Source organism: Simochromis diagramma, unplaced genomic scaffold (assembly GCF_900408965.1).
Source record: "Simochromis diagramma unplaced genomic scaffold, fSimDia1.1 OVJJ01000585.1, whole genome shotgun sequence".
Lineage (NCBI taxonomy): Eukaryota > Metazoa > Chordata > Actinopteri > Cichliformes > Cichlidae > Simochromis > Simochromis diagramma.
Genome location: NW_024387398.1, coordinates 2,810,937 through 2,837,739, shown reverse-complemented (window position 1 = coordinate 2,837,739; position 26,803 = coordinate 2,810,937). Strand labels below are relative to the sequence as shown.

The 26,803-nt window shown below is 37.9% G+C and overlaps 4 protein-coding genes across 5 annotated transcripts; all 4 read left to right on the top strand.

The window, feature by feature from the left end:
• Positions 1-902: 902 nt before the first annotated feature.
• LOC120720516 lies at positions 903-3,075 on the top strand. Its single transcript, XM_040010245.1, has 6 exons — positions 903-984; positions 1,099-1,407; positions 1,634-1,969; positions 2,157-2,279; positions 2,372-2,427; positions 2,517-3,075. The coding sequence occupies exons 1-6, from the start codon at positions 942-944 to the stop codon at positions 2,637-2,639; spliced, it is 990 nt and encodes a 329-aa protein (XP_039866179.1). The 5' UTR covers positions 903-941; the 3' UTR covers positions 2,640-3,075.
• A 5,876-nt stretch (positions 3,076-8,951) lies between these two features.
• LOC120720510 lies at positions 8,952-11,491 on the top strand. Its single transcript, XM_040010239.1, has 6 exons — positions 8,952-9,010; positions 9,092-9,421; positions 9,532-9,885; positions 9,995-10,126; positions 10,259-10,296; positions 10,401-11,491. The coding sequence occupies exons 1-6, from the start codon at positions 8,968-8,970 to the stop codon at positions 10,521-10,523; spliced, it is 1,020 nt and encodes a 339-aa protein (XP_039866173.1). The 5' UTR covers positions 8,952-8,967; the 3' UTR covers positions 10,524-11,491.
• Positions 11,492-16,768: 5,277 nt separating this feature from the next.
• On the top strand, positions 16,769-19,021 carry LOC120720498. Its single transcript, XM_040010225.1, has 6 exons — positions 16,769-17,010; positions 17,140-17,469; positions 17,745-18,077; positions 18,159-18,284; positions 18,553-18,608; positions 18,689-19,021. The coding sequence occupies exons 1-6, from the start codon at positions 16,845-16,847 to the stop codon at positions 18,812-18,814; spliced, it is 1,137 nt and encodes a 378-aa protein (XP_039866159.1). The 5' UTR covers positions 16,769-16,844; the 3' UTR covers positions 18,815-19,021.
• A 3,674-nt stretch (positions 19,022-22,695) lies between these two features.
• Positions 22,696-25,525, top strand: LOC120720527. Of its 2 annotated transcripts, XR_005692968.1 has the most exons (5): positions 22,696-22,962; positions 23,093-23,413; positions 23,492-24,566; positions 24,828-24,877; positions 24,970-25,525. XR_005692968.1 is itself a non-coding variant. In XM_040010260.1 (3 exons), exons 1-3 carry the CDS (start codon positions 22,920-22,922, stop codon positions 23,872-23,874), a joined length of 747 nt encoding a protein of 248 aa, XP_039866194.1. In that variant the 5' UTR covers positions 22,696-22,919; the 3' UTR covers positions 23,875-24,759. The 2 variants fall into 2 exon arrangements, 1 of the variants encoding a protein (XP_039866194.1); XM_040010260.1 differs by lacking the exons at positions 24,828-24,877; positions 24,970-25,525 and having other exon boundaries at positions 23,492-24,759.
• The last annotated feature ends 1,278 nt before the right edge of the window (positions 25,526-26,803 follow it).

Here is a 26,803-nt window from a genome sequence, read left to right as displayed (position 1 = left end):
GACTGTGTTTTCTGCACCCACTGAATTGACACGCCCAGTGCTTTTATAAGCTTATGACACCCAACTATTGATATCTGTTTTAGTTAACTTTGCAGTTAGTTTAGAGTTATCTATTTTAGAATAAATGGATTCTAACTTGTTCATCTATGTTTATTGTCAGCATAGCCATATTTGTCAATTGGGGATTGGACCACCAGGTCCTCCGCCCTTGACTCCTTCCTGATCTACAAAGCACCAGACCCCTAACCATCTCTGCAAGCTGTAGGCCCAGGTTGTGTAGGCCCAGCCAGGCCTCGTGGATTAAGGTCAGGCCATCAGGGTAGTTTATAGATTCTTTTGTTGCATTACAGTGCAGTGTAGTTGTGGGTGCAGATTTTATGTCTGTGTCAAGGTACCCTCAGACTGGATACATTGTGACCTTTGTATGACCTCTGTTCCTTATAATCACTTGTATGTGATTTTACCATTTCAGTCTTTCAAAGAACATCACGACCTGTCTGTGAGGAAACCTGGACAAATGTGGTGGGAACACAGGCAGTTCTTTAAGACAGGGTCTAGTTCCCCCTTGAAGTCTGTCAACATTGCACTTGCACCACTGTGTAGATCAGCATAAAGGACCTAAAAAAATTGTTTTTTGTACATTTCTTTCCAGGTGATACAATATAAACAAATCTGCTATCTCTTATCTTTCTATAAGTTTCACTTTGAGAAACCTGCAACAAGAACCAAATATAAGATGACAGAGCCTACGATTGGTGTTGTTTCATGTGCTTAGGTTGGAAAGGTGGTTGATGTTGTTTCCACGACGCAGTGGAATACCAACACAATGAGAAGCCAATCAGGTTCTTCTGAAATAGTTTCCTCCCACTTCATGTGATTATATTTAGACAAATCATTTCACCAGGTTTTTAATACAGCAGTACCAAGAGGAAAGACCAGAAATGAGGAATATATTTTATTTATATCTGATGCTTAGTATTGGACGTAAGTATATGTAGATTGCCTGTACTAAAAATGTGTTACAGTCAGAAAACTTAGAAGAGGATTCGGGTGATTCTGTGTGTTGGATCATACTGACAGGTATGATTTTTTCCTCAGGTGGCTCAGATGAACAGATTTTCGAGACAGAGATTGTTCCTGTTGGAAAGGAGATGAAACTGACGTGCCCCCGTAGGGAAGTAGGAACCTTGTTTTGGATTAAGCTTGTTTCTGGAGACTTTCCTAAAATCTTAGGAAGATCATTTAGCTTTGAGAGTGTTGATCAGCGCATTAGAACTGCAACAGAAACTGGAGCATTTGTTCTGTATATTACAAAAGCACGGCAAAGTGATACAGGAGTTTACTTCTGTATGAAAACAGGAAAACAAGACTTTAAAATTTTGAATGGAATATTCCTGAAAGTTGAAGGTAAGTACACAAAAACGCCTTTAGGTCCTACAAAAATTTGGGACTTTACATAGTTTACTAATTTAAAAAACATGTATAGCAAAGCAAACAAGCAAACAAAGCAAACAAGCAAACAAGTTTTTGCTTGTGTTTACACATTTATTCATGTGTAAATAAAAGGACTGTTTAAATAATTAAATGTGTAATTTGTTTTTTAATAAACATGAATGATTGATGTGTTTGTCAGGACCAAAACCAGCTTTCACTACAGCTCCTCCATCTGATCCCGTCCATGAGAAACCTACATTCATGCTGCAGTGTTCAGTCCTCCATGACTGCCAGGATAAAGCATGTCCAGCAGCTGATACTGTGTTTTGTTTGAATGCTAAATCACATAAATTTCACTCCAGTTTGAATCATACTCATACAAATGGTGGAGCTGAATATGAAAAGAACTTGGATGGACTATCAACAACGAAATGCTTCTCCAGCTACTTGAGAAACTTCAGCACCTTTGATTCTCAGACGTATTACTGTGCCACGGCCACATGTGTGGAGTCATTTTCTGAAGATACAACAAAAGGTGATACTGAAGGCGAGTGCATCATATTTTAATATAATGGAGAAAATTATAATATTTGTGCATTTGATTTTATTTTATTTTTGAATCTAATATTAATCTAAACATGATTAATCAAATAACTAAAAAATAGTTTTAACAACCATTTTAATAATGTTTAAGGCTAATTATTTTCATTTTGTGTCAGCAGTCAACAGGAACAGTACCGTTCTCTATCTTTTATGTGCTGCTTTGGCTGTAAGTCTGATTGTTATAGCCTCTCTAATTTATTCAATCAAGAACCTGAAGACGCAACCATATATGGATTGTAATGGTAAGCAGTCACTCATACTGTACATCAATGTATCAAATAATACTTGCAAAAGTAAACTAATTTCAGTTCTCTGCTTTTATGTGACAATATAGCTGCTGTTGGCCTGCAAACAAATGTCATTACAAATGGTGGTCAGGAAAATCTGCAGGTAAAGATATAAATATAAAATATAACTCTGAGCTATAAAAATGTTTTAATGTCTGTATGTGTAAATATTAATATGTGATGCCTCCTCAGGTGGATGAGGACTCGGTGGTTTATTCTCTAGCAACTTTTAAAAAAGTGAGCAAATCAAGGACGACAGATACAAAACCTGCAGGGTGCATCTACACCGATGCCAGGGCCCTTGTACTGGATTGACATCTATCAAACTCATCAATGTGGATACAAATGTTTATACAAAGTGTTTTGTATAAATTTAATTTATCATTTGGACAAACTGAAAGAAAATATGAATTGTATTTTTTAGGTTTTTGTCATAGCTTACATGCAAAGATAATAAATAAACAACAGATGCAAACCACTGAATGTTTTTAAGTTTGAAAAATAAAATGTTTTTATTGTGATGTTTCACAATAATCATTTCTATATGTATGCATGTTTTTGTACAAAGTAATAAACAGTTATAAATAGTCATGGTGTTAAAATCACAGACACAGATTAATCTCCTTATTGTCCATGGAAAAAAAGTCTTTCCTAATTTGCTTCTTCTTTAGATTAGAAATTAGTGACTAGAAAGCTTCTATTCTTTCTTAACAGACAAACATACTGGTTATGCAATGATATTAAAGCCATATTAAACCCAAAATTCAACTCACTAATTATTTCTTCAAGATTTTACTTAATATTGATTGTGTTTAAGTTGATATAGTTGTTATTTTTGATGTTAATTAGCTATGAAGTTTGCATTTTGGAAACCTCTCAGTCAATGTAAGCTGCTTTGAAATAAATAACACATTGTCTTGTTTATTAAAAACTATTTTACAGTTAAATATTAACGGCAAACCAGGAGAAAAATGATTTACATTACATTACTTTGGCTTTTTTGTTGTCGTCCTTGCCAGTAGTTACACTCGATTAAAAGTAGCGTTCTCCTCCTAAAGGTCCACAGTGTCAACTTTTGTGAATTTCTTAAAACACTTTTCTCACAATCTGAGTAATGGTGATGGACAGAGCAACATACACAAATAGTGCAGGTTTTTGACTGTCAACTTAAGTGTGATGCATTTTCTTTAATTAACTAAAAGAGGCCTACGAGATGAGCATAGAGAGCTTCCTCACAGACAACCAGCCCTATCAGGTGTAGACATTCATCCAACACACACACACACACACACACACACACACACACACACACACACACACACACACACACACACACCTTCAGCTCAACCCACTCTCCCTCTACAAACATGAAGTCTGGAGAAGATTAGCTATGAAATGTTTTAAACGGATACTGCTCAGCACATCAGAGCCTGCCTAGCCCCCTCCCTCAACCCCCACCAGTTTGCTTACAGAGCAAACGGGCCCACAGAGGATGCTGTCACTGTCTCCATCACCCTTCACAGATCACTGAGCCATCTGGAGAACACGAAGAGCTATGTAAGGATGCTCTTCATGGATGACAGCTCAGCATTCAACACTTTAATCCCAGACATCCTTACCACCAAACTGGACCAGCTTCAGATTGTCCCTGCATCTCCTCCTGGGTCAAAGATTTCCTACTCACTGGTCTCAATCAGTCAGACTCCCAGGCCCCCACATCTCTTGCCCAACTGTTACTCAGCACCGGATAACCACACGGCTCTGTTCTCAGCCCCCTCCTCTACGTGTTGTACACATATGACTGTACACCAATCCAACCACATCTCCAATTATTTCACCTGGACCCGCAACAACCAAAGCTCTAATTAAGAAGGCCCAGCAGCAGCTGCTCATCCTCCCTGTCCTGTGGAAGAATAACCTGGCCAGAAGTCGCTGGTGGAGAGCGTGCTCTCCTTCTGCCTGGGTGCTTGGTACACAGGGCCGCAACTGAGACCAGGAAGCCTGGCAGAAGGTAATTAACGCCACTCAAAAGAGAACTGGCCTCCCTGGAGGACACGTTCAGATCTGTCTCCAGACAACCTGAGCCATCACAGGTGATCCTTCACCACCTGTTTGACTAAGTGCCTTTGGGTAGGCACCTAAGGTCAATCAGGTCCCACACCTCCAGATTTACAAACATTCAGACCCACCAAACACTATCCACCCAACCCACCCTATCCTCCCTCCACATATACACCCCACCCCTTCCCACCCACCTGACCAATCTGAGCCATGGTCTAAGTAACCTCATCATTTAGGCCATTCACACAAAGCCTTTAGTCCTTTGCACTACCTCCAAGCACGTTGCAACCTGCTGTCTCTCGTGTGCCTTTCTTGTTTTGTGCATATTCCTCTTGATTGTATGTATTTCTCCCGTTTGTTATTCATTCCTGCCAGCTTACTATTTATATTTTATTCTTGAACAGTTGCACACACAATTTTGTTGTACATTAACAATGACAATAAAGGGCTATTCTATTGTATTTATTCCATTCTATAATAATGCCACTATCTGATATCTTCCATATAAATATTGTTCAGCTATGGTTTCTTTGATTTCTCTCCTACAAGTTGAGAGAACAATGAGCAGATACAGTGGGGCAAAAAAGTATTTAGTCAGCCACCGATTGTGCAAGTTCCCCCACCTAAAATGATGACAGAGGTCAGTAAATTGCACCAGAGGTACACTTCAACTGTGAGAGACAGAATGTGAAAAAAAAATCCATGAATCCACATGGTAGGATTTGTAAAGAATTTATTCGTAAATCAGGGTGGAAAATAAGTATTTGGTCAATAACAAAAATACAACTCAATACTTTGTAACATAACCTTTGTTGGCAATAACAGAGGTCAAACGTTTACTATAGGTCTTTACCAGGTTTGCACACACAGTAGCTGGTATTTTGGCCCATTCCTCCATGCAGATCTTCTCGAGAGCAGTGATGTTTTGGGGCTGTCGCCGAGCAACACGGACTTTCAACTCCCGCCACAGATTTTCTATGGGGTTGAGGTCTGGAGACTGGCTAGGCCACTCCAGGACTTTCAAATGCTTCTTACGGAGCCACTCCTTTGTTGCCCGGGCGGTGTGTTTTGGATCATTGTCATGTTGGAAGACCCAGCCTCGTTTCATCTTCAAAGTTCTCACTGATGGAAGGAGGTTTTGGCTCAAAATCTCACGATACATGGCCCCATTCATTCTGTCCTTAACACGGATCAGTCGTCCTGTCCCCTTGGCAGAAAAACAGCCCCATAGCATGATGTTTCCACCCCCATGCTTCACAGTAGGTATGGTGTTCTTGGGATGCAACTCAGTATTCTTCTTCCTCCAAACACGACGAGTTGAGTTTATACCAAAAAGTTCTACTTTGGTTTCATCTGACCACATGACATTCTCCCAATCCTCTGCTGTATCATCCATGTGCTCTCTGGCAAACTTCAGACGGGCCTGGACATGCACTGGCTTCAGCAGCGGAACACGTCTGGCACTGCGGGATTTGATTCCCTGCCGTTGTAGTGTGTTACTGATGGTGACCTTTGTTACTTTGGTCCCAGCTCTCTGCAGGTCATTCACCAGGTCCCCCCGTGTGGTTCTGGGATCTTTGCTCACCGTTCTCATGATCATTTTGACCCCACGGGATGAGATCTTGCGTGGAGCCCCAGATCGAGGGAGATTATCAGTGGTCTTGTATGTCTTCCATTTTCTGATGATTGCTCCCACAGTTGATTTTTTCACACCAAGCTGCTTGCCTATTGTAGATTCACTCTTCCCAGTCTGGTGCAGGTCTACAATACTTTTCCTGGTGTCCTTCGAAAGCTCTTTGGTCTTGGCCATGGCGGAGTTTGGAGTCTGACTGTTTGAGGCTGTGGACAGGTGTCTTTTATACAGATGATGAGTTCAAACAGGTGCCATTCATACAGGTAACGAGTGGGGGACAGAAAAGCTTCTTACAGAAGACGTTACAGGTCTGTGAGAGCCAGAGATTTTCCTTGTTTGAGGTGACCAAATACTTATTTTCCACCCTAATTTACGAATAAATTCTTTACAAATCCTACCATGTGGATTCATGGATTTTTTTTTCACATTCTGTCTCTCACAGTTGAAGTGTACCTCTGGTGCAAATTAGTGACCTCTGTCATCATTTTAAGTGGGGGAACTTGCACAATCGGTGGCTGACTAAATACTTTTTTGCCCCACTGTACACAGTCAGCAGCTACACTGACAGACAAAAGTTGTAGTGGGCTGTTTCTGTGCTCTTTGACTACTGAAGTTGTTTACTCAGAACAGATCTCAGTATGATCTTTCACAAGACATGAAGTGAGAGAAGAGCTGCACTTCAGCAGGCCAGGTTGAGTTGAACAGTTGGAATAGATCATTTCAGCTGTACGTGTTTGTTAAGTTGGAACATTGTTTAAAAAAACACATTCAACTGTGTGTCCAAACGTGATGTTCGTTCGTGTTTTATTTTTAATTGATAATTGGTCTAAACTGGATGGATGTCTGTTACAGCTCTGGGTTAAACACACTGCAATGATCTCTGGTGAGGCTTTATAGTTGCCAAACTTCCTGTATAGTTTACAGTTTGGCAACCAATTAAAAATCAATTTCTAAAAGAAAGAAAAGGAAAGACAAAGTTAAGACAAGTGAATGATGAACACCTTCCCCATTGCCCACAGTGACATGTGATCACAGCATGACTGAGCAGGTCTCTGTGTATTTCCCTTTCTCACATACCTTTTGGCTGCTTGTTTTGAAATAATTATTCATATTAATTATACAGTTGTATTCAACCTTCCACCAGTGGTACAAGATCAGTTACTTGAGACTCAAACAGAGATGAGATGAAAAACCCCTTTGTATTCATAGCCTTGTTTGAACTCTCAAACACAGAAGTGTTTCATCAGCACTCCTGTTTATTGGTATCGTTGTGAGTTTCCGGTGCAAGTACTGTTATGAGAACATGCAAAAGATGTAAGGCATGAAAAAGTCACAATCTATAATTGTAAGTTATTACCTTATGTGTTTGTCGCAGTCAATATACATATGACTATGTGTGCATAGAAGATGTGACCACAGGATTGTCCCAGAAAATTACAGGGAGCTAACTGACTGAACTGTTTGTGCCAAAGATCAAATAGCAGTTTAGGTATTTAGGTAATAATTATTTGTATTTTTATCAAAGTGAACTGGGTAAGTGGTAAGCAACTTCTCTCAGACCATCTAGAATTCAGCAATTAAACTTCACAATCTTTTGCCCATGAAGATTCCTAACTATATCAGAAATTATGATATCATTATGTTGCCTAGCAACTACCGCCTCTGTCAGTGCGCCCCACGGTGGCTGTGGCTACAATGTAGCTTGCCATCACCAGTGTGTGAATGTGTGTGTGAATGGGTGGGTGACTGGATGTGTAAAGCACTTTGGGGTCCTTAGGGACTAGTAAAGCGCTATACAAATACAGGCCATTTACAGGCCATTTACCTAGCAACTTGTTAAGATGACCATTGTTTTAGCATTTATGCACCTTTAGTACCATTTAAAGCATGCTATCATTTTTCTTTCACAAAAAATAACATCTAATTTGCCATTGTTAAAGGTAAATTATGCATGATATATTATGAAACTCTCTCTTTGCTTGGAAACCACTTACCAAAGGGCAAAATTGACCTGTTTTCAGCCTTTATGCCCCTCATGAAACAGCATGTCAATTTTATTTAATGATAAAGTCTCATTCATATCCATAAATTTGAATTATACATGCCACCTGAGTAACTTATGTTCATCAAATAACGACCATCCACCACCACTGTTTCTTGCCATTTCTCATTGTGATTGAGCATATGGCTTTAACAACAGCATGAAGCAATACTGTAGCATGGACATCTACTTTTGCACTACATGTGTAAGTGGAATTAAACTGGTCATCATTGGTAATCCATTCACACTGAACTTAATTGCACTCAAATATATACGTATGTGGATTTAATTTATGAAAGAAATGAGCATAATTGGCATTTGAGATGTTTTTTTGAAAATATGTAATCCAGTGTTTTTGACAATTATTTCTATGACTTATTTTGCATTACTTACGCCCTGAAGTCCTGAAAATGATAAATAATAAAATTATGATAAATGTAAAAGTACCGTAAGTAGTAGTTTCATAGCTTTAAGATTAATGCCAATCACGACTCAACCTTAAAGCAAATTTTGGAAACTGAGAACACTACGGTCTCTAATTTATGTTATCAAAGTTAGTAAAGGTGATCTATGGTACACAGTTTAACCATATTAGTAGGGATTAAGTCAAAGTATTTACAGGCAGTTTTATAATGTTTTAGTCACCATATCATCTCTCATGTTCACGTTGTGTGAGTTACAGAAACCCACCATAAAGAAAACTGTGCTGTTGGTGTTGTTTCAGTTGTTTAGACCGGAAAGATGGTTGATATTATTTCCACTGTGGTAGTACAGCAAAGCACCAACTTGACGAACAGCCAATCAAATTGTTCTGAAATTGTTCCCTCCCATTTAATGTGATTATATTAAGATACCCCTTGCTATAGTATGCTTAAATGGAAATGAACTAGAAGTGGATTAATCAGAAAATGCTGATCATATTTTGCACACTATTGAGCTTCAAAGTTTGTCGTAAGTTTAGAATCAGCTTTTTTTTCCCCAATTTAACTCCAGAAATTTATTGTTAACTCATCTGTTTCATTTTATCTTCAGGATGCACAGATGATCTGTTCTTTGGAACAAAGACTATTGGTGTTGGAGAAAATGCGACTCTGACATGTGCGCGCCCGACGTCTGATTATAAAGCAACCTTGTATTGGATCAGGATTGTTTCTGGAAGCTGGCCTGAATTCTTGGGAGGAACATTTGCCTTTGATTATGACAGTGTTAACAAGACTCCTCATATTACGACAAAACAAGAACCTGGAACATTTATTCTGGAAATAACTGAAGTTAATCAAAGTGATACTGGTCTTTACTACTGCATAAAAGTTAAGCTGCTTGCTATGACATTTTTAAAGGGAACGTTTCTGAGGATTAAAGGTGAATTGAATTACTTTGGGGGGTTTTCAACGTGAAATTTAGTTTTTCTTTTTTTGTTAGTTAAAAAGTGGGTAGAACATGTTAATTATTTCTTCTTTTATATTTTCCAGGACTAGAACCAACTATCAATGATACCATTCAAGTCTTTCCTTCTGATCATGTCCATCCAGGAAACCCAGTGACTCTGCAGTGTTCAGTTTTCTCTAACTCCGAGAACAAAACATGTCCTCGAAATCACAGTGTGTTTTGGTTTAACGTTAGATCTGATAAATCTCATCCTAATGCAATTTATCCAAATGAAAACAGTGATAAATGTGAGAAGATTCAAGAGGCTTCCTCCACACAGAAATGTGTCTACAGCTTCTCCAAGAACGTCAGCTCCTCTGATGCCGGGTCGTACTACTGCGCTGTGGCCACATGTGGACAGATCATTTTTGGTAATGGAATAAGACTGGATGTTAAAGGTAAATTTTTTACATTTTATTATTTATTATTTAGATTAGATTATTATGCATTGATATCAGTTTTTAATGATACCAAAATTCACATTCCATGGTGCATGTATTTTTCTAGAACTCACCACATGGAATTTGCAGAAGGCCACTACAGCCATCTTTCTGTTATGTGCTGTTTTGGTTACAAGTCTGGTTGTTATCGCCTACCTCATTTATACCATCAAGAAGAAAACATGTAATTGTTGTAAAGGTAATACAACTTTCCCCTTTTGTCAGTCAGATCTAAAGGTATTTAGCAAAAGCTAACGTCACGTTTCATATCATTGGTTTGTTTCAGTCAGCCTAAAGCATCTTTTAGCTAAAACTTCTGTGTTTCAAACAGATGTTGGAACAGTCAGTGGTGAGGAGCAGAGTCAGCAGGTAGGGTGTATGTCAGAAAAGTAATGGGGAAATTAATGGGTAAATACTTCTAATCATTTATAGTCAAGACCTTTAGTGTTGATAAATGTTCGATTTTTCTACAGACAGTTGAAGATTCAGTGGTTTATTCATCAACAACTTTCACCTGGAGAAAAACTGACAAAGTGGAGCAAATGAGTTCCAGGAAAGCAGAGGAGACAGTCTACACTGGTGTGAGAGATTTGTAGCAGATCAACAATTCACCTGTGGAAATTGCTGAAAATATGTGGGACAATGTAGCACCATAAACACCACAGGGCCTCTGTTGCACTTCTGAAAATGCTCATGTAATATCTGAACAATATATTATAACAATATATTGTGTAATATGCAGTTTTTGCCTTGTATTTAGTATTGTGATTTAAATTTAGTTTTAATCTCAGAAAATCTGAAAAGTTAGGCAGTCATTTTAATAATAAAATGAATAATAATAAAACTATGCTCCTTCTGGTCATTTCCACATTGTCCTCCATGTTTTTCATTCTCTCTCTCACGCTCTCTCTTAAAAGAGCACCCTTTTAATTTCTTTGATTTTATTTTGATATATTATTGAAGATGAGCAGACTGTTACGTGACGTCCTCTCAACCACAGCTTTAAGCATGGCCGATAGTGGAAGTCGTAGAGCCTTCTTAATCTTAACATCAATTTTAGCAGTTTTACTAATTCTCATGTGCATTGTTTTTTGTCACAGTATAGAGAGCACATGAGATATATCACTGCAACAACTGATGCTAAAGAGATACAATTGTTGTGAGAACAGCCTTTATATTTTGGGCATCATACCATGTCCGGTTAGAGACAACGTAAGAGAAACAGAAACTTGCAGACAGACAGTCGTTTTGCCAAAGGACTTAAGTAGTTTAAATAGTTACACCTTACTAGCACTAAGTTGCTTTCCAAACTGTCTTTATTCCAGTTATTATTATTCATTACCCCATATAGATGCTGTTGCAGTCATTCCTCATAGACTTTGGTGCTTATTAACATGACAGCATGAAGCAGTTCCATCCCACAGGTACTCATTGGATTAAGATCTGGTGACAGTCACGACCATCTGAGCACAGCAAACTCATTGACAGTTTCAAGAGACAGGTTTTTGAGATTGTTTGAATATAGCAGATTATTCTGCCAGAAGCATCCATCATAAAATGGATATGCTGGTCATAAAGAGATGGGCATGATCAGCAACAATATTTAAGTAGGCTGTGTGGTGTTTAAGCAATGCTCAATTATTACTAGGAGTTCTAAGAAAACATCCTTCACAACATTACACAACCACCAACAACCAGAACCAATGATACAAGGCAGGATGGATCCACGCCTGTTTTTTAAAGACAAATTCTGATGCCAGCATCCAAAAGCCTTATCACAAAGTGGGAATTGTTAGAGGTGGTTGTAGTCAGGAGATCTAATAATCAATAGGTTGGTGATCAGATCCCTGGCTGCCTAAGTCTGCATGACAAATTTCTTTCGGAGTGCAGCTAGAGTGAACAAGTGTACCTTATGAAGTGGCAGTGTTGCAGTAACAGGGTGCAGCTCCTGGCAGACGAATGTGTTTGGTCCGCCACAACTTTCCACACATGAGATATTTTTGAGTTTGATATTTAATGTGGTTAAAAAAGTTAATGTCATTGTTTAGAAATGTTTAAAAATATAAAATCAAATGAATAACATTTGATCGTTTATCTATCTAAAAGCACTTTCTAAAGGCCCTCTGCATTGTTCTCTTGACAAAAAAACAAAACAAGCAAAGCCACATGCAACAACTACACTGACAGACAAAGGCTTTGGTGGGCCATTTCTCCACTCTTTGACCAACCACTGAAGCTGTTTACTGAGAGCAGAGCTCACTGTGCCCTTTAACAGGATATGATATGACAAAGCAGCTGCAAGACTCTTTTTATATAGACAAACCAAAATGATTTAGTTTTACTTTAATGCCATGCAGAGCACAAATATTGTTTATTTTTTGTGATTTTAAGCAACAAGCATTTACAACCAACTAGTTCAAGTTCAAGGTTCAAGGTTCTTTATTTGTCACATGCATAGTTATACAAGTATAACACACAGTGAAATGTAGCCTGACACGCTCCTCGACATGTGCAAAAAAATGGGGGGGGGGGGTGTAGAGGAAGAACATTATATATATATATATATATATATATATATATATATATATATATATACATATATATATATGTAGTATATACATTGGGTGAATGTGCAGTAGTAGCAGCAAGCAGGTGAATTCTGTACATTAATATGAATAGACATCTGACTATTTTACAGGATAGACAATATAAACATATTTAAAATTAAAGGAATTGAAATGTACATTGTGCCTGGGTTTAGTGTCTGGAAGAGTCCTGACTCAGTCAATTATAGATGATGTGAGAGGGCGGGTGTGTGTGTTTAGGGCCCGGATGGCTTGGGGATAGAAGCTCCTCTTGAGTCTCTCTGTCCTTGCCCGGATGATGAGGAACCTTCTACCAGATTGCAGAAGTTGGAACAGTTTGTTGCCAGGATGGGACGGGTCCTTCAGTATCTGCGCTGCTCTAGTCCGGCATCTCCTGGTGTAGGTGTCCTGAAGCAGGGGGAGAGCAATCCAAAAACTATTACCAACTATAGGAAAATAAGATTTCAGAAGTATGGTTAATAATATAGCAAACATTTGAAGACATTGCCATGGATACCAGGAAGGGATACATGATTAGCATCTCCCTGCTTCTGCCAGCAGCTAAGAAAAACCACAGAAAAGGAAAAAATGTCACAGTGTGATGTGCACTTGTTTCTTCCTGTTCCACAGCTCTTATAAGCTGTTCAGTTATACATATTATTACAACAGTTATATAGTTTTATTCCACTTGTCTCTTTAAAGTAGATAAAAAAAAGTACTGTAAGACCAACTTCCTGCAGAAGAGAGTGAAACAGAAACAAAGCAGCTACAGTGGGATGCAAAAGTTTGGGCAACCTTGTTAATAGTCATTATTTTCCTGTATAAATCGTTGGTTGTTACAATAAAAAATGTCAGTTAAATATATCATATAGGAGACACACACAGTGATTTTTGAGAAGTGAAATGAAGTTTATTGGATTTACAGTGTGCAATAATTGTTTAAACAAAATCAGGCAGGTTACTTAGTTTTTCTATGTTAAGAAAACTCAAATAAATTGAGTTTATCAGCGTTTTTGCATAAAAAGTACTGGTAACTTATTTAAATCTAGTTCTAATAACAAATGGATAAAAATTGAGTTCAGCCTATTTAATATTTTTAATTAACCTCCTAAGACCCGAACTTTTCACGGCATGCATTTTTAATTTCTCTTTGATATTTGGTCACATTGTGGCCCGATGAATGTAAATACAAATTTTTTATTTACCTTATCTTTGTTTTTAAGAAAAATAAGAGCCATATATGAGGATATTCGTTTAAAATTTCAATAGAACAGTAGCAGTATAATGTCCTTGTAAGTGGTTATCAAGCCATTATAGAGCAAAATTGAGTATTTTGGTCTAAATAACCCAAAATGTGATGTCCACATATGTGGACGCCAGGTCCTAGGAGGTTATTGATTGATTGGTTATTGGTTATTAAGTGATTGATTGCAGTTATTTTTTTTCCAAAGAGCTCCCAACCAAATATTAAGTTGAGGGTGCCCATAATTTTGTCCAGCCCAGTTTTTTAGTTTGTGTGTGAAAAATTTTTTTTGTCTGTTTTTGTGTTGATACACTGCACATAAAGGAAATAAAAATGTATATACGAAGACATTTGTAATTGTAACGATTTTCTGGCAGAAAAGGTGCATTTTCTAGAAAAATCCCTGGGTGTTGACAATTTCAGCTATGACTAAATATCTGTGAGTACAATTATTTTACCCATCAGTAAAATTTCCTGTGGGGATCTTGCTGGCTTTCCCCATCATCATAGGCGTGCACCAAGGAACAGCCTGATTTTACCTACAGTTCTTTCTGTACATCAATACAGCAATGGCTGACCTGCAGGTGCCCCACCCTTGTACTCTATAGTACTCTGATTACTTGCCATAAAAGTCATCACAAGGATGGATTATGTGAAGTTTGACAACCACACAAATGGTATGGTTTTTATGGACAGAATTTCTAGACGTAGCCAAGTGGCAGAAGGCTTTCACTTGGGTGGTCTCAGAATCCCATCTCTGCTTTTCCAGATGCTGTGATGATGGCTTCATCGGGTGATGGCCTCCAGCTCACCTTGGAACGGTTTGCAGCTGAGTGTGAAGGAATGATAATCAGCACCTCCAAATCTGAGGCCATGATCCTCAGCCGGAAAAGGGTGGAGTGCTCACTCCGGGTTGGGGATGAGTTCTTGCCCCAAGTGGAGGAGTTTAAGCATCTTGGGGTCTTGTTCACGAGTGACGGGAGAAGGGAGCCGGAGATGGACAGACAGATTGGTGCTGTGGCTGCCATCATGCGGACGGTGTACTGGTCTGTTGTAGTGAAGAGAGAGCTGAGAGTAAAAGCGAAGCTCTCAATTTACCCTCCCTACCCTCACCTATCGTCACGAGCTGTGGGTAGTGAAAGAATGAGATCGCGGATACAAGCAGTGGAAATGGGCTTCCTCCGAAGGGTGGCTGGTCTCTCCCTTAGAAATAGGGTGAGAAGTTCAGCCATCCGGGAGGGGCTCAGAGTAGAGCCGCTGCTCCTCCACATCAAAAGGAGCCAGTTGAGGTGGTTCGGTCATCTGATAAGGATGCCTCCTGGGTGAGGTGTTCTGGGCATGTCCCATCGGGAGGAGGCCCCGGGGCAGACCCAGGACATGCTGGAGAGATTATATCTCTCGGCTGGCCTGGAAACGCCTTGGTGTTCCCCCATTTTCTGTCCAGCTTATGGGTTATCAGTTCTGAAATGTGCATTTGTGACTTATACCAGTCAGGCCTTTCTGAATTGAGGTTCCCTTTTTTCATAAAACCCACAGTTTCCAGAGTCCTATGTATCACAGAATCCAGGTTCATACACAAAAGTGCAAAGCCAGACTCTGATGGTACAGACATGTGATTCAGGGTGAAGATTCTGTGGCCAAGACTGCCATGCACCTGATGGCTGGGTCAGATCAAAGAAGACATACAACAAGTGAACAAAACTGCTGAAATATATAGCTTAGAGATGTACCTCTCTGTTTGATGGACAGCTGGAGGCTGAATTGCTGTTGTAACTTTAAAGAGGCAGTTAAAGAACTATAAGAAGCTTGAATAACTGAAAATATAAGACTGGCTGAGAAGAAGCTGAAATGTGATTTTTTTTAATCATCGGTTGAAAAGTTAAAACTTCTTTCAACAAAAAAATTCAGACAAATTTAATACAAATGTGACACAGCAAAAACCAAGCTAAATTCACAAAAGTTACATTTGTAACTTTATGTTTCCTAAAATGTTAAAGCATTTAACATATGCACCGTGATCATGCTCACCACTTCTGTCTTTCCTTCAGTTGTATGAATGAAATGAATATCCGCATGTAAATGAATATAGGTTTATACCACTGTCTTTGCAAAAGTATGTTTACAGCTAAACACATTTTGGCAAGTATAATTACATGCAAGTATAATTTCTTTTATTTATCTTTGCTAATATTGGAATCAAAGTACAGATTTGATCAGATTTTAATCTAGTCCACCTAACCTGTGACGATTATTTAGATGTTCTGTGCTGATGGGCTGAAGATGTGTTTGACAAATCTGCAAAATGTTTGTAGCTTTTCCCAAAAACCACATTTCAAGATGTCATTTTGACCGGTGGTGGTATCAGGTTTAAACAAAAAGATATAAGGGTAACCTAAAACTAATCTACCTATTTGCATCCTTAATTGTTACAGCAGGACTGAACACAGCAACACTCATCAGCTACCTTCTTTTACACCTGCCATGGGTGAGTACCTGGAGTAGCTTAACTCTTGGGATAACAAGACCAAATGACACGCTACACATCTCCACAAACCAAGACTACACCAAAATATAATATAAATGGTAAATATATTAAAACTTTTAGAAATAATTCAATAATAATGTTTTAACCAGTGTTAGAGATCCCGATTTGTCACTTTAGTTTGTTTGCTATGTGTGCGATGAGTCACTATTTGCTTGTCTGCTTGGACAAGTGGTTATTATGAGCTACATTTATGTTTGAAAGTTAATGCCCTCTCATGCCATTGTAAATAAACATTGAGTCTTTGCTTTGAGATGGTGCAGGATGTGGAACACCTAATGACCTAGAAAGTGGAACTTTGTAAAATGTGTTTAAAGCATAAAATTTGTTTCAACGAAGACTCAAACTGCCATCCCTGGTGTAGTTATGCATGTTTGTGCCACCATCCTACATTCACTTTCTAAAGTAAACATTTTTGCTCAATCTGGCAATTCAGGAGCATTTTAATGAATTGTTTCCAATAATAGGAAGAAATGGGCAATGCATCAGCTTAGTTTGAGGACTTGTTGTGCAAGATCAATGTCACAGGAAGTGGCCTTCTGAGTCTATGTTTTGTGATAACCAATCAGATGTATGTGACAGTGTGACATGGAGGGTCCATGTTACCACCTCCACCTCCTACACACTCAATGAAATACTTATTAGATCCCTAACAGAGGACACTGTCAAAATGTTTTTGTTCTGGGTTACACTGATTCTTCTTCATCGAGTATGTAAGTGCTTTCTTATTCTATCAAGTATTTTTTCCATATATGTAGGTTGGTCTTACATTTCTTTTTTCAGTTTTTTTTTTTTTTTTGTTATTGACTGTTTTATATTTTATATTTTTTGTTTCAATTTAGCTGCACTCATTCCAATAACTACAGCTCAACTTGGGGGACCTGTCAACTTTACATGTGTTCTGCCCAAAACTGAGACCGGCCGAAGAGATATCCACTGGTACCATCAGAGAGCTGGTGACACACTGAAAATTATCTGGACACTGAAAGAATCGGCAACACCTAAGTTTGCGCCTGCATTTGATAACTCAAGATGGGGAGCTAATTATGATAAAAATGTCAGCAACCTGACCATTCTGAAAACAAATCAAGACGACGAGGGAATCTATCACTGTGGGTTTACAGAGTGGCTCCAAGATACTACATGGAGCGGAACGTATTTGTTAGTAAAAGGTAATATTGTGATTTTTTTTTTCTCAGCAGCTAAAGCTGTCTCATGTAAATGTGAAAAAAAAAAAAAACCAAAACAATTAAAATGTCAATAAGCATTTTTGGAATACCTACTAAACTTTCAATTTATATTGAAGATGTTTGCAGTGATCTTAATGATTGTTTTAAGTGAAATATATTCTTAAGAATTTTATGACTAGCATGCATTACACCCATTTTTCTCAGGCTTTCAAAAGGTGCTTTATTGTCACATTTGTCAACACATTTGTATTAAACAGGAAACACCCAGACAGCAAACTACACTGTTGTTCAGGAGAAGACAGTCCATGCAGGAAATTCAGTGACTCTTCACTGTTCACTATTTTCTGACGCTGAAAATAAGACATGTCCAGGAGGTCACCACGTATTCTGGTTCAGAGAAGGATCTCATCCTGATATCATTTACACTGAAGGAAACAGACATCATGAATGTGAGAAAAGATCTGAGGCTCAGCGGAGCTGTGTTTTTCGCTCTTCTAAAAATGTCAGCTCCTCTAACGCTGCGACTTACTATTGTGCTGTGGCCACATGTGGGCTGATAGTATTTGGAAATGGAACTAAACAAGAAATGGGTATGACTATGAAATATATCATATCAGATAAATATTAATCTCTTTTAGAATCACTCCTAAGATGTTTTCTTTGTTTTGCAGTGCAAACAGCAGGTTCTGCATTTATTGCACTGGTGATAGCAATAATCTGCTTGGTTATTTCTCTAATTCTTAATGTTATTTTCATCTGTTGCCGAACTCCAGGAGCAGCATGTGAACAAATTAAAAGTAAGTCGTTTAAAATAAATGAAAAATCATAATAATATCGCTCTTCTTAACATTAAAATGAACTTTCAAAGAAATAGGATTAGTAAAAGTAAATTTACATATCTTTTTATACATTTTATTATTAATATTGCTGACATCTTGCACATCTCATTATGTAGGACTCTATCAAGGTCAATAAGTTATTATTGAATTAGCCAGGTTAGAAACCCAATTTTAAAAAATAAAAATCAAGTAGATAATATTCCTCTTTCATCACCGTTATGCACAGAAAACAGCTCGTCACAAGCAAGGCGAGATGACTTGAGCCAAGCTGTGGATGACAGTGTAAGTAATAATATGGCATCATATTTTTAGTGATTTCTAACAACTTGATGTAATTATAAGAATTTTATGATTTCGCATAGATTGAAGGTGAACTGAACTATGCTGCACTGCAATTCTCTGGAAGGAAAACGACAAGAGGAAAGAAGAAGAAGGGTGAACTGGAAACTGAAGAAAGTGTGTACTCTCAAGTAAAATGCAGAATGTGAAAGTGTGTCGGTTGGGTTGTAGTACTGATCTTTTATATTGAAAATAAACAAATACAAAGAATTTGTTAGTAATTTTACTAAAAACATGATGCTTTACATTCATTGTACCTATTGTGTTTTCCTGTTCTTGCTTTCCAGGTTATTTATTTATAATATGATGAATCAAATTAAATGAATAGTAATACATTGTATTACATACATAGTATACATGAGAGGTGGGTCGAGTATCTAAAAATTTTACTCAAGTAAGAGTACCATTACTTTAAAATATTATTACTCAAGTAAAAGTGAAAACTAGTCGTCAAAAAAGTTACTCAAGTAAGAGTAAAAAAGTACTTGGCAAAAAGACTACTCAAGTAGTGAGTAACTGTTTGAAATGTCCAATTTATTTTTTAAATAAATGCTATCAGACAAACAAAAATAAATAAATATACAAATAATCAACAGATTATCAACAAAATAAGGCACAATTCTAATTTCCAGATTTCAGTTTTTCACAACATAGAGCTTTTTTCACTAATACCTACAGTAAATAATATAAATATATAAACAGTGCAAACAATTTCCAGTGACACGATATGCTGTAAACTTGATATTCATTTTTGCTCCAAATGGAACCGCACCCTCAGAGAAAACATTAGAGCGAGGCATCTTCAACATATGTTCATGCAAGGCAGCTCGGTTACCATAAATTGTATGGGTGTGCATCTATTTCTGCATATTTAGCAAAAATGTGCCATTTCTTCACTCAGTGAGGTGATGGTTAAGCTTCAGCAGCAGTTTGCTCTCAAGGTTCTTTCTGTGAAGCTTTAACTGTTTAGGAGTGAACAGGAGTCCTGCATGACTATCATCTGGAGCTTTCCTTCACAAGCTCCAGATGCAGGAAGAGCTGTACTGATTTTGATCGACAGCTTCTTGATGTGAGGAATGCCATGCAATAGATCCACAACTCCAGTGAATGGACATGAAAGGTACCTCTCCAGCCCTACTTCTGGCTTTCCTGACCCCATGGATCCATCATCTTCGTCGAATAGGCCGCTGTTTGTGCTGGCCTCATCCAGCTGTGCGTCAGTGATGTCTGATGAAATTGAGACCTATGGAAAGATGTATGGTTTTCAAAAGAATTAGGTCTGGTCATTATAGTGCTGTATACACTGCCAAGCTGCAAATGTTTGTATGGAGCTAGCCTCCAAAAGCTGGGCATACACTGTGTGCTTTTTGGCCCATTTTGAGACGATTTTTCAGTCGCGCAACCATTTTGGGGATTGGCCCGAGTTTTGCCAACAATGCAAAATGTTGTTCGCTGGATTCACATCTGCAAAGAAGACTATTATAAAGCAATGGTTCAGTCCTGACATTTCTATGGAATCATTCTGGATACGATGTCTTATCCGTGTTATTAATTTTGAACATACCACAGCAAAATTAAATAAAGCTCGACCCACGACTGTTGAAGCTTGGAAAATCTTCTCATCCAAAGTTATCTCCTGGAAGAGGCAATAACTGGTTTTGACTTTGTGTTTTTGTGCTTTTTCTTTGCTGTCCCTATGCCTTGTGACCAATGTTTGCTTTGCTACTGCAGTTTACAGTTGTGCTGTATATGTCTGTACCCCCCCCCCCACCCACCCTGTTTTAAATCAATAAAATGTTGATCACAAAAAAAAAAGTATATTGTTAGAAAAATATACTTTTCATGTTATAAAGTGATATAGCTCTATTTTTCTTTTGCCTGAGTGGCAGCTCTACGCTTCCATATCCGAGGCTTTTCAGTGTGGTCTCACAAAATTATCACGACTACAACAACCATGAAAAGAGTTGGATGGACATTGCTGCTCAATCACAGCTGCCTGGTCAATGTTTTCCATCAGTAATTTAGCAAAGTTGATGGTGGTGTGTGTGTGTGTCGGTGTGAGTGAAAGACAGAGAGGGAGAGCGAGAGAGATTTTGTATGATAAGCTTCATGTTATGGACGCACAGTTTGAGCACTCAGGTCGCATCAGAGCATCAGGCCGTATAGTGTGAGACCTGCATCGTGACCTATGAACTTCTAACCCCTGAGATTTAATTGTACAGTTTGAGCAGGAGCTGAATAACGTGACTGAAAAAAATCGCAGTGTTTTCCCAGCTTAATGCAGACTGTTTAAACTAAACAAGCTGCTGTTTCACATATTAAACCCTGTCAGCCGCAGTATTGCCTCTGTTTTAACAGTTAAAGCAGTAGAGATGAGCTGTTTACATGTGCGTGGAACTCTAGCTTGTTTAACCAGGCTAGCTGTTAGCTTATAGCTCACGCTAGCTAACCAGCGAGCAGTTACAAGTTCAGCCGAAGCTGCACAAAACACCCACAAACTTATCTCACTACAATGTAGCGCCGAAAATATGACTCGCAGCTCGAGCTCGACACAGCGTCTGTAACGTAAGACTGACATCCAGCTAACCACAGCTAAAAAGATATTTAGAGACCGTTTCCTCAGGTTACACGAGTTGAGTTGTTTCACGCTGAAAAGTTGGTTGGTTTTGGCTCTCACTGAAGACACCGACGCTGAAGACATAGCTGTTCTTTTGTACTGCTTTTAAGAGAAACATTCTTAGTATATGAGTCCGAGGGTGTTCATCCTCTTCAGCTCTAGCGTAGACTCTGCCATGTTTTCATGTGTTTCTTCTTTCCGTGTGTCCGCTACTTTGAAACGCTTGGGCCGCTCTGCCCGCCACAATTTCAAACTGGTCATGTGACTGCATGACCACATCTGATTGGTAAAAAATGTACCGGAAACTCCACTGGCGGCATGTTATCTAATGTGTTAAACTAATTATTTTTTAAAAAAGTAACGAATCGAATTTTGCAAATGTAGCGGAGTAAAAGTACCGTTTCTTCTTCACAAATCTTCACAATGCATGACCGTCATATTGGCCACCAGCTGGGCCAGCTCCTCCCTTTTCTGGCTCTCTCATGGGCCTGCCGTCTGCCTCATGGATTTCAGCACCAATGTGGCGTAACTGAGACACGGCGGGACCACAGATTCGGTGTTAGAGCCATTTTATTTATTCTGGCTCCAGCTCTCGGCTGTCAGCCGCACCACATCACACCACAAAACTAACTCACAACAACCCCAATTCCCCTTATGTAGGTCGGCAGGGGCAATTGCGGACCACCACACCTAAAGGGGGGGCCTACCAAGTGTGGGTGTTATGGAGAACAGTTTAAGAGTTTGATCTTTATTGCCTCACTAAAATGTGTATGTCCTATTGTGGCCACTCTAGCTTTGATTATGCACTTGAATTCATAGGAGTAAGAAAACAACATTCAATTCACTGCAGTCTATTGACATCTAGCGGTGAGATATTACACACTCTGCTTAAATGGCATTTCTCTTTTCTTTGTATTTAGAAATCTTAAAACAAAATTTCAATCTTTCATTTCACTGTGACTCAGATTTTAAAACGATGCATCAAATTTTTCAACAAGTCAGATAAAGAAGGCCTGTCTTGACCATTAAATATATACCCATTATGCCTGATTGGGATTTTAGGTTTTGCCAAGCTAGCGGATGCAAAGAAAGAATGCCTATTTCTAATTAGAAAGCAAATCATGTCTAAAATTTTGTAGTTCGCCATCATTCTGGATTTACCTCTGGCTCCACTACGGAGTTGACATGTGTGATTTCTATTAACATATGTCATTAATGCTGATTAAATTTGCTACATAAAAATACCCATATTAATTCATTCTGATCTTCTTTGGGTACGGAGCATTGGTTCAAGATGCTTTTGAGCTCTACAGGAGACAAAATGTAGAGTTCTGACTCTGAAATGCAAATTATGATGTATTTGAAGAATTAGTAACATAAGACCCAATATAATATCTTTTTTATTGACATAAATTGAGTGAAAAGTAAAAATTGAACAATCAATTGCAATCTAAGATGAAAGAGAGGTAATACATTTTACAAAGCACCGGAGGAGTTAAATGTGACAGGAAGTGTACATCTGAATGTATTCTGGCTTAACCAATCAGATACAATTTTCCATCTGACCTGAAACAATCATCTCACCTCCTTCACTCAGTGAAATACCAGTAAGGTCCACGACAAGAAGCAGTGGCAGGATGATCGTCTTCTGGGTTACATTGTTTTGTCTTCATGAAGGATGTAAGTGTTTGTTTGTTTTTATTTTATCTAAAAATTTATCTGTTAACAATTTACACACCAATAGATTTGCGATTGACAGTTACCATGTAAAAAAAATGTTTTACTTTTCCATCTCTTTTCCTTAATTCAGACTCTCTGGTTCCAGTTAAAACTGTTCAGCTTGGTGAACCAGCAACCTTAACATGTGCTATTCCCAAAGAGCTCAGCATTAGAGGAGTCAACTGGTACAAGCAGAGTGTCGGGGATACTCTTAAATTAATAGTTACACTGTATAAATCTACAGCTGATTTTGGTCCTGGATTTTCGAGCTTAAGATTTGGAGTATACGACGGTAAGAATTTTACCAGCTTGACCATTTTAAAGATAGTTCAAGAGGATGAGGGACTCTATCACTGTGCAAACACAGAATGGATTGGAACTACATGGAGTGGGACGTATTTGTTAGTAAAAGGTAATAAGCCAACCTACTTTTACAAACTTTGAAAATTTGTCCAAGCATGTTTTGAAGAATGTCTTTGTAATTACACAGGAAACACTCAGAGGACATCAAACTATGCAGTCAGTAAGTTGCTGATAGAATCAAATCCAGTCCGTCCAAGAGACACAATGACGCTCCAGTGTTCAGTCTTCTCTGACTCTGACAACAAGACGTGTCCAGGAGATCTCAATATTCTCTGGGTCAGAGATGGATCAGATAAATCTCAACCAAACATCATCTACACTGACAGAAACAGAAGTAATGAATGTGAGAAAAGGTCTGACCATCAGAAGACATGTGTTTATCGCTTCTCTAAGAGCGTCAGCTCCTCTGATGCTGGGACTTACTACTGTGCTGTGGACACATGTGGAGAGATAATATTTGGAAATGGAGCTAAACTAGATATTCAAGGTAGCTCTATCAATCAATCATAATTAACTATTACCAATTTTTAGTGAACGTTCACAGCAATGTCATTATTGGGTAACATTGCTGTTGAGTATTGGAAGTTATATGCCAAATATGTTGATAATGTAATGTGTAAATATTTGTTAATTTTCTTTTTAATTTTTTGACACTCAGATGTGTTTATTGTATATATTTTAAATTTTTTCATTATTAGTCTATTCTTTGTATGTTGTGTTTATATTCTCTGTTAATAGTTAGTGTTTATTTGTTCCCTTTGTGTTCCCACTGTGTAGTTATAGCTAAATGTTATTTACTGTCTTGCTACGTTCACCTCTTCCTTGTTTTCCCCTTCTGTGTCTCATTCCCCTGATTAGTGTTCGGTGCGTCTGTGAGTATAAATAGTGATGTCTTCTCTTGTCCTTTGTCAAACTGTCTGTTGGAGTTCTGTTTGCCTTTTGTATGTGGACTTTTAATTCTTTTCTTTTACATATTTTTCTGTCACCCAAAAATAAAAGCATGTCTTTTGTTTGTAATGTAATAATGTGACAGATTGTGAACAACAGGAGCAAGGCTGAAAATTATTTTTGTTTGTTTTTTGTAGTGTTACCCACACAGTCAGCATTTATTCAGCTGACAATATTAATAGTATTTTTGGCAATTTCTGTCATTGGAAACGTGTTCCTCATCTGCAACCGAAGAGTATGTAAAAAACTTCAAAGTAAGTGTTACGAGAAACTGAAAATATTTAAAAGATGAAACTTGTGCAAATTATATTTAAATGATGAAAAGACTGATCCATTTTATATACAGAATTATAATGTAAAATATACTGTAAAAGGCCCTAGCAGTGCTTAAGTTCTGCAAATAACTTCTTTCTTTAAATGAGATTTTTATCAATGACAAAACGTTCTCAGGGACATGCAATATTAAGTTAATTTCACTAATATATAAATATATTTATTATTTTGTTTATCCTTAGGAAAAGAAAGTGCTATAGCATATGCACAAACTGACACCTCATGCCAACCAGTAAGTGATGAAAATTGGTGTTATTCACTTCAAATATGTCAGAAAATGTTAAATGCCACTTCATAGATAACATGTTTTATGTTACCACACAGACTGTCGTTGATGAAGAACTAAACTACGCTGCACTGAATTTCTCTGAAAGAAAAACAAGAGGAAGAAGGAAGCGAGAGTGTGCTGAAGACAGTGTCTACTCTCATGTTAAATGCTGATGTTAATAACGATGTTTAGCATCTCCTGAAATTAAAATTGATCCTGACATCTTGTTTTTGTTTTGTTTTTTTATTAATATTTAAAGGTTGACAGTTAATTTTCAATCTTGCTGAAAATACTTGGACTGCCAAAACCTTAAACTTAGTTGTGTTGCATTTCCGGCATTCTTGAGTTTTAATTGTATGAACTGTTTTGTAGTCATGCTTTCTGGAATAAATAAATATACATTTGCCTCAAAAGTGTCTTTTATGTTTAAAGCAAGACAATGCAGGCAAAAAAGAACCCTAAAAGAACAAAAACGATCATTTCAGTACTCAGTATACTAAGTGGACAGGTTTAGCAGATACATGGAGTCATGAACATCCACTGCAGTGATGAAATGGAACCATTGGTTTGTAGGGTAAAGCCTCCAGTTCAGTTTTTGTCTGTCTTCTTTACTTGTTTTTTTGGCTTCTTTGTTTGATTTTTTTAACTGAGTGTAACAGATGATGGTTAAATCTGACTGAGAAGACACTGCATGCATGTAGCAACCACAACCTAAATAATTTACAAAATGAACATCAAACTGTCTTAAAAGTAGTGATCACGACCACAAATCAAGGGCATAGTAATTACATTCCTGGACAAAGAAGACATGTGTACCATGGAAATTCCTGATCAAATTACTGTAATTCTTCAACCATTTGAGTAGAGCAATGCTTAACTGGTTCCGGTATGTATTTTTTAGCTCATTAATTTGGATATTAATTTGTACAAGTTGTTATTATGCGCTATATTTATGTTTACAAGGTACATGGCCTCTAATGTACATATAACTAAGCACATATGGAGACTAAACTTTTAGATGGGGCTGAGTGTGGAACACCTATTAAAATAAAAAATGAAAATGTAAGGTGTGTTTAAAGCATAAAAATTGTATCAAAAAAGTCCTGCAAATGTTCTCTAAAATGCAGAGTGTGACTATAGTGTTAGCTTTCTGCTTGCTTAAGGTTTAAGGGCAAAAATAACAATCACTTAGAGACGGATAAAATTGTAGTTCATAATTTGGACAAATGCAAGAGAAGATGAAATTGAAGTGAAAGGTTTTACAAAGCCCAGGAAGAAGAATTTTGAATCTATCATCCCCCCATCCATCTTCTGCTCCTTATCTTATATAACCCAATCTTCTCCCCAACCGCCTCATCTTGGAAGAGACTGGTCAAGGGGAGAGGCACAGGTGCGCCCTGATGCCTCCTCCTAGTCGAACATTCCTGAAATACCTCTCCCAGGAAGCATCCTAATCAAATGCCTGAACCACCTCAACTGGCTCCTCATGGCTCTACCCTTTAGAGGAAGCTCATTTCAGGTGCTTGTATCCACAACCTTAAGCATCTATTCTGTGTTAGCCAATCACATGCATTTTACTGTCTTAGGTAATACAATTATTTCACCTCTTTTAATCACTAAAATACAAGCGAGATCACCAACAACAAGCAGTCTTAAGGATTTTCTTCATCAAGGATGTAAGTGCTCTTTAAATATGTTGTCAAAAAATTGGTATAAGCAGTAAACATGTCATGTGAAGAATAATATAAAATAATTTTGCATTAGACTGTTTCCATATCATATGCATTTGATTCTATGGCATTTCTTACCTGAAATTTGGTCCCGATTTGCAGAGGCAAATTGTGCGGCAAGAAAGAGAAGTGGACCCAAGAGCAGGCACTGGTTACTGTG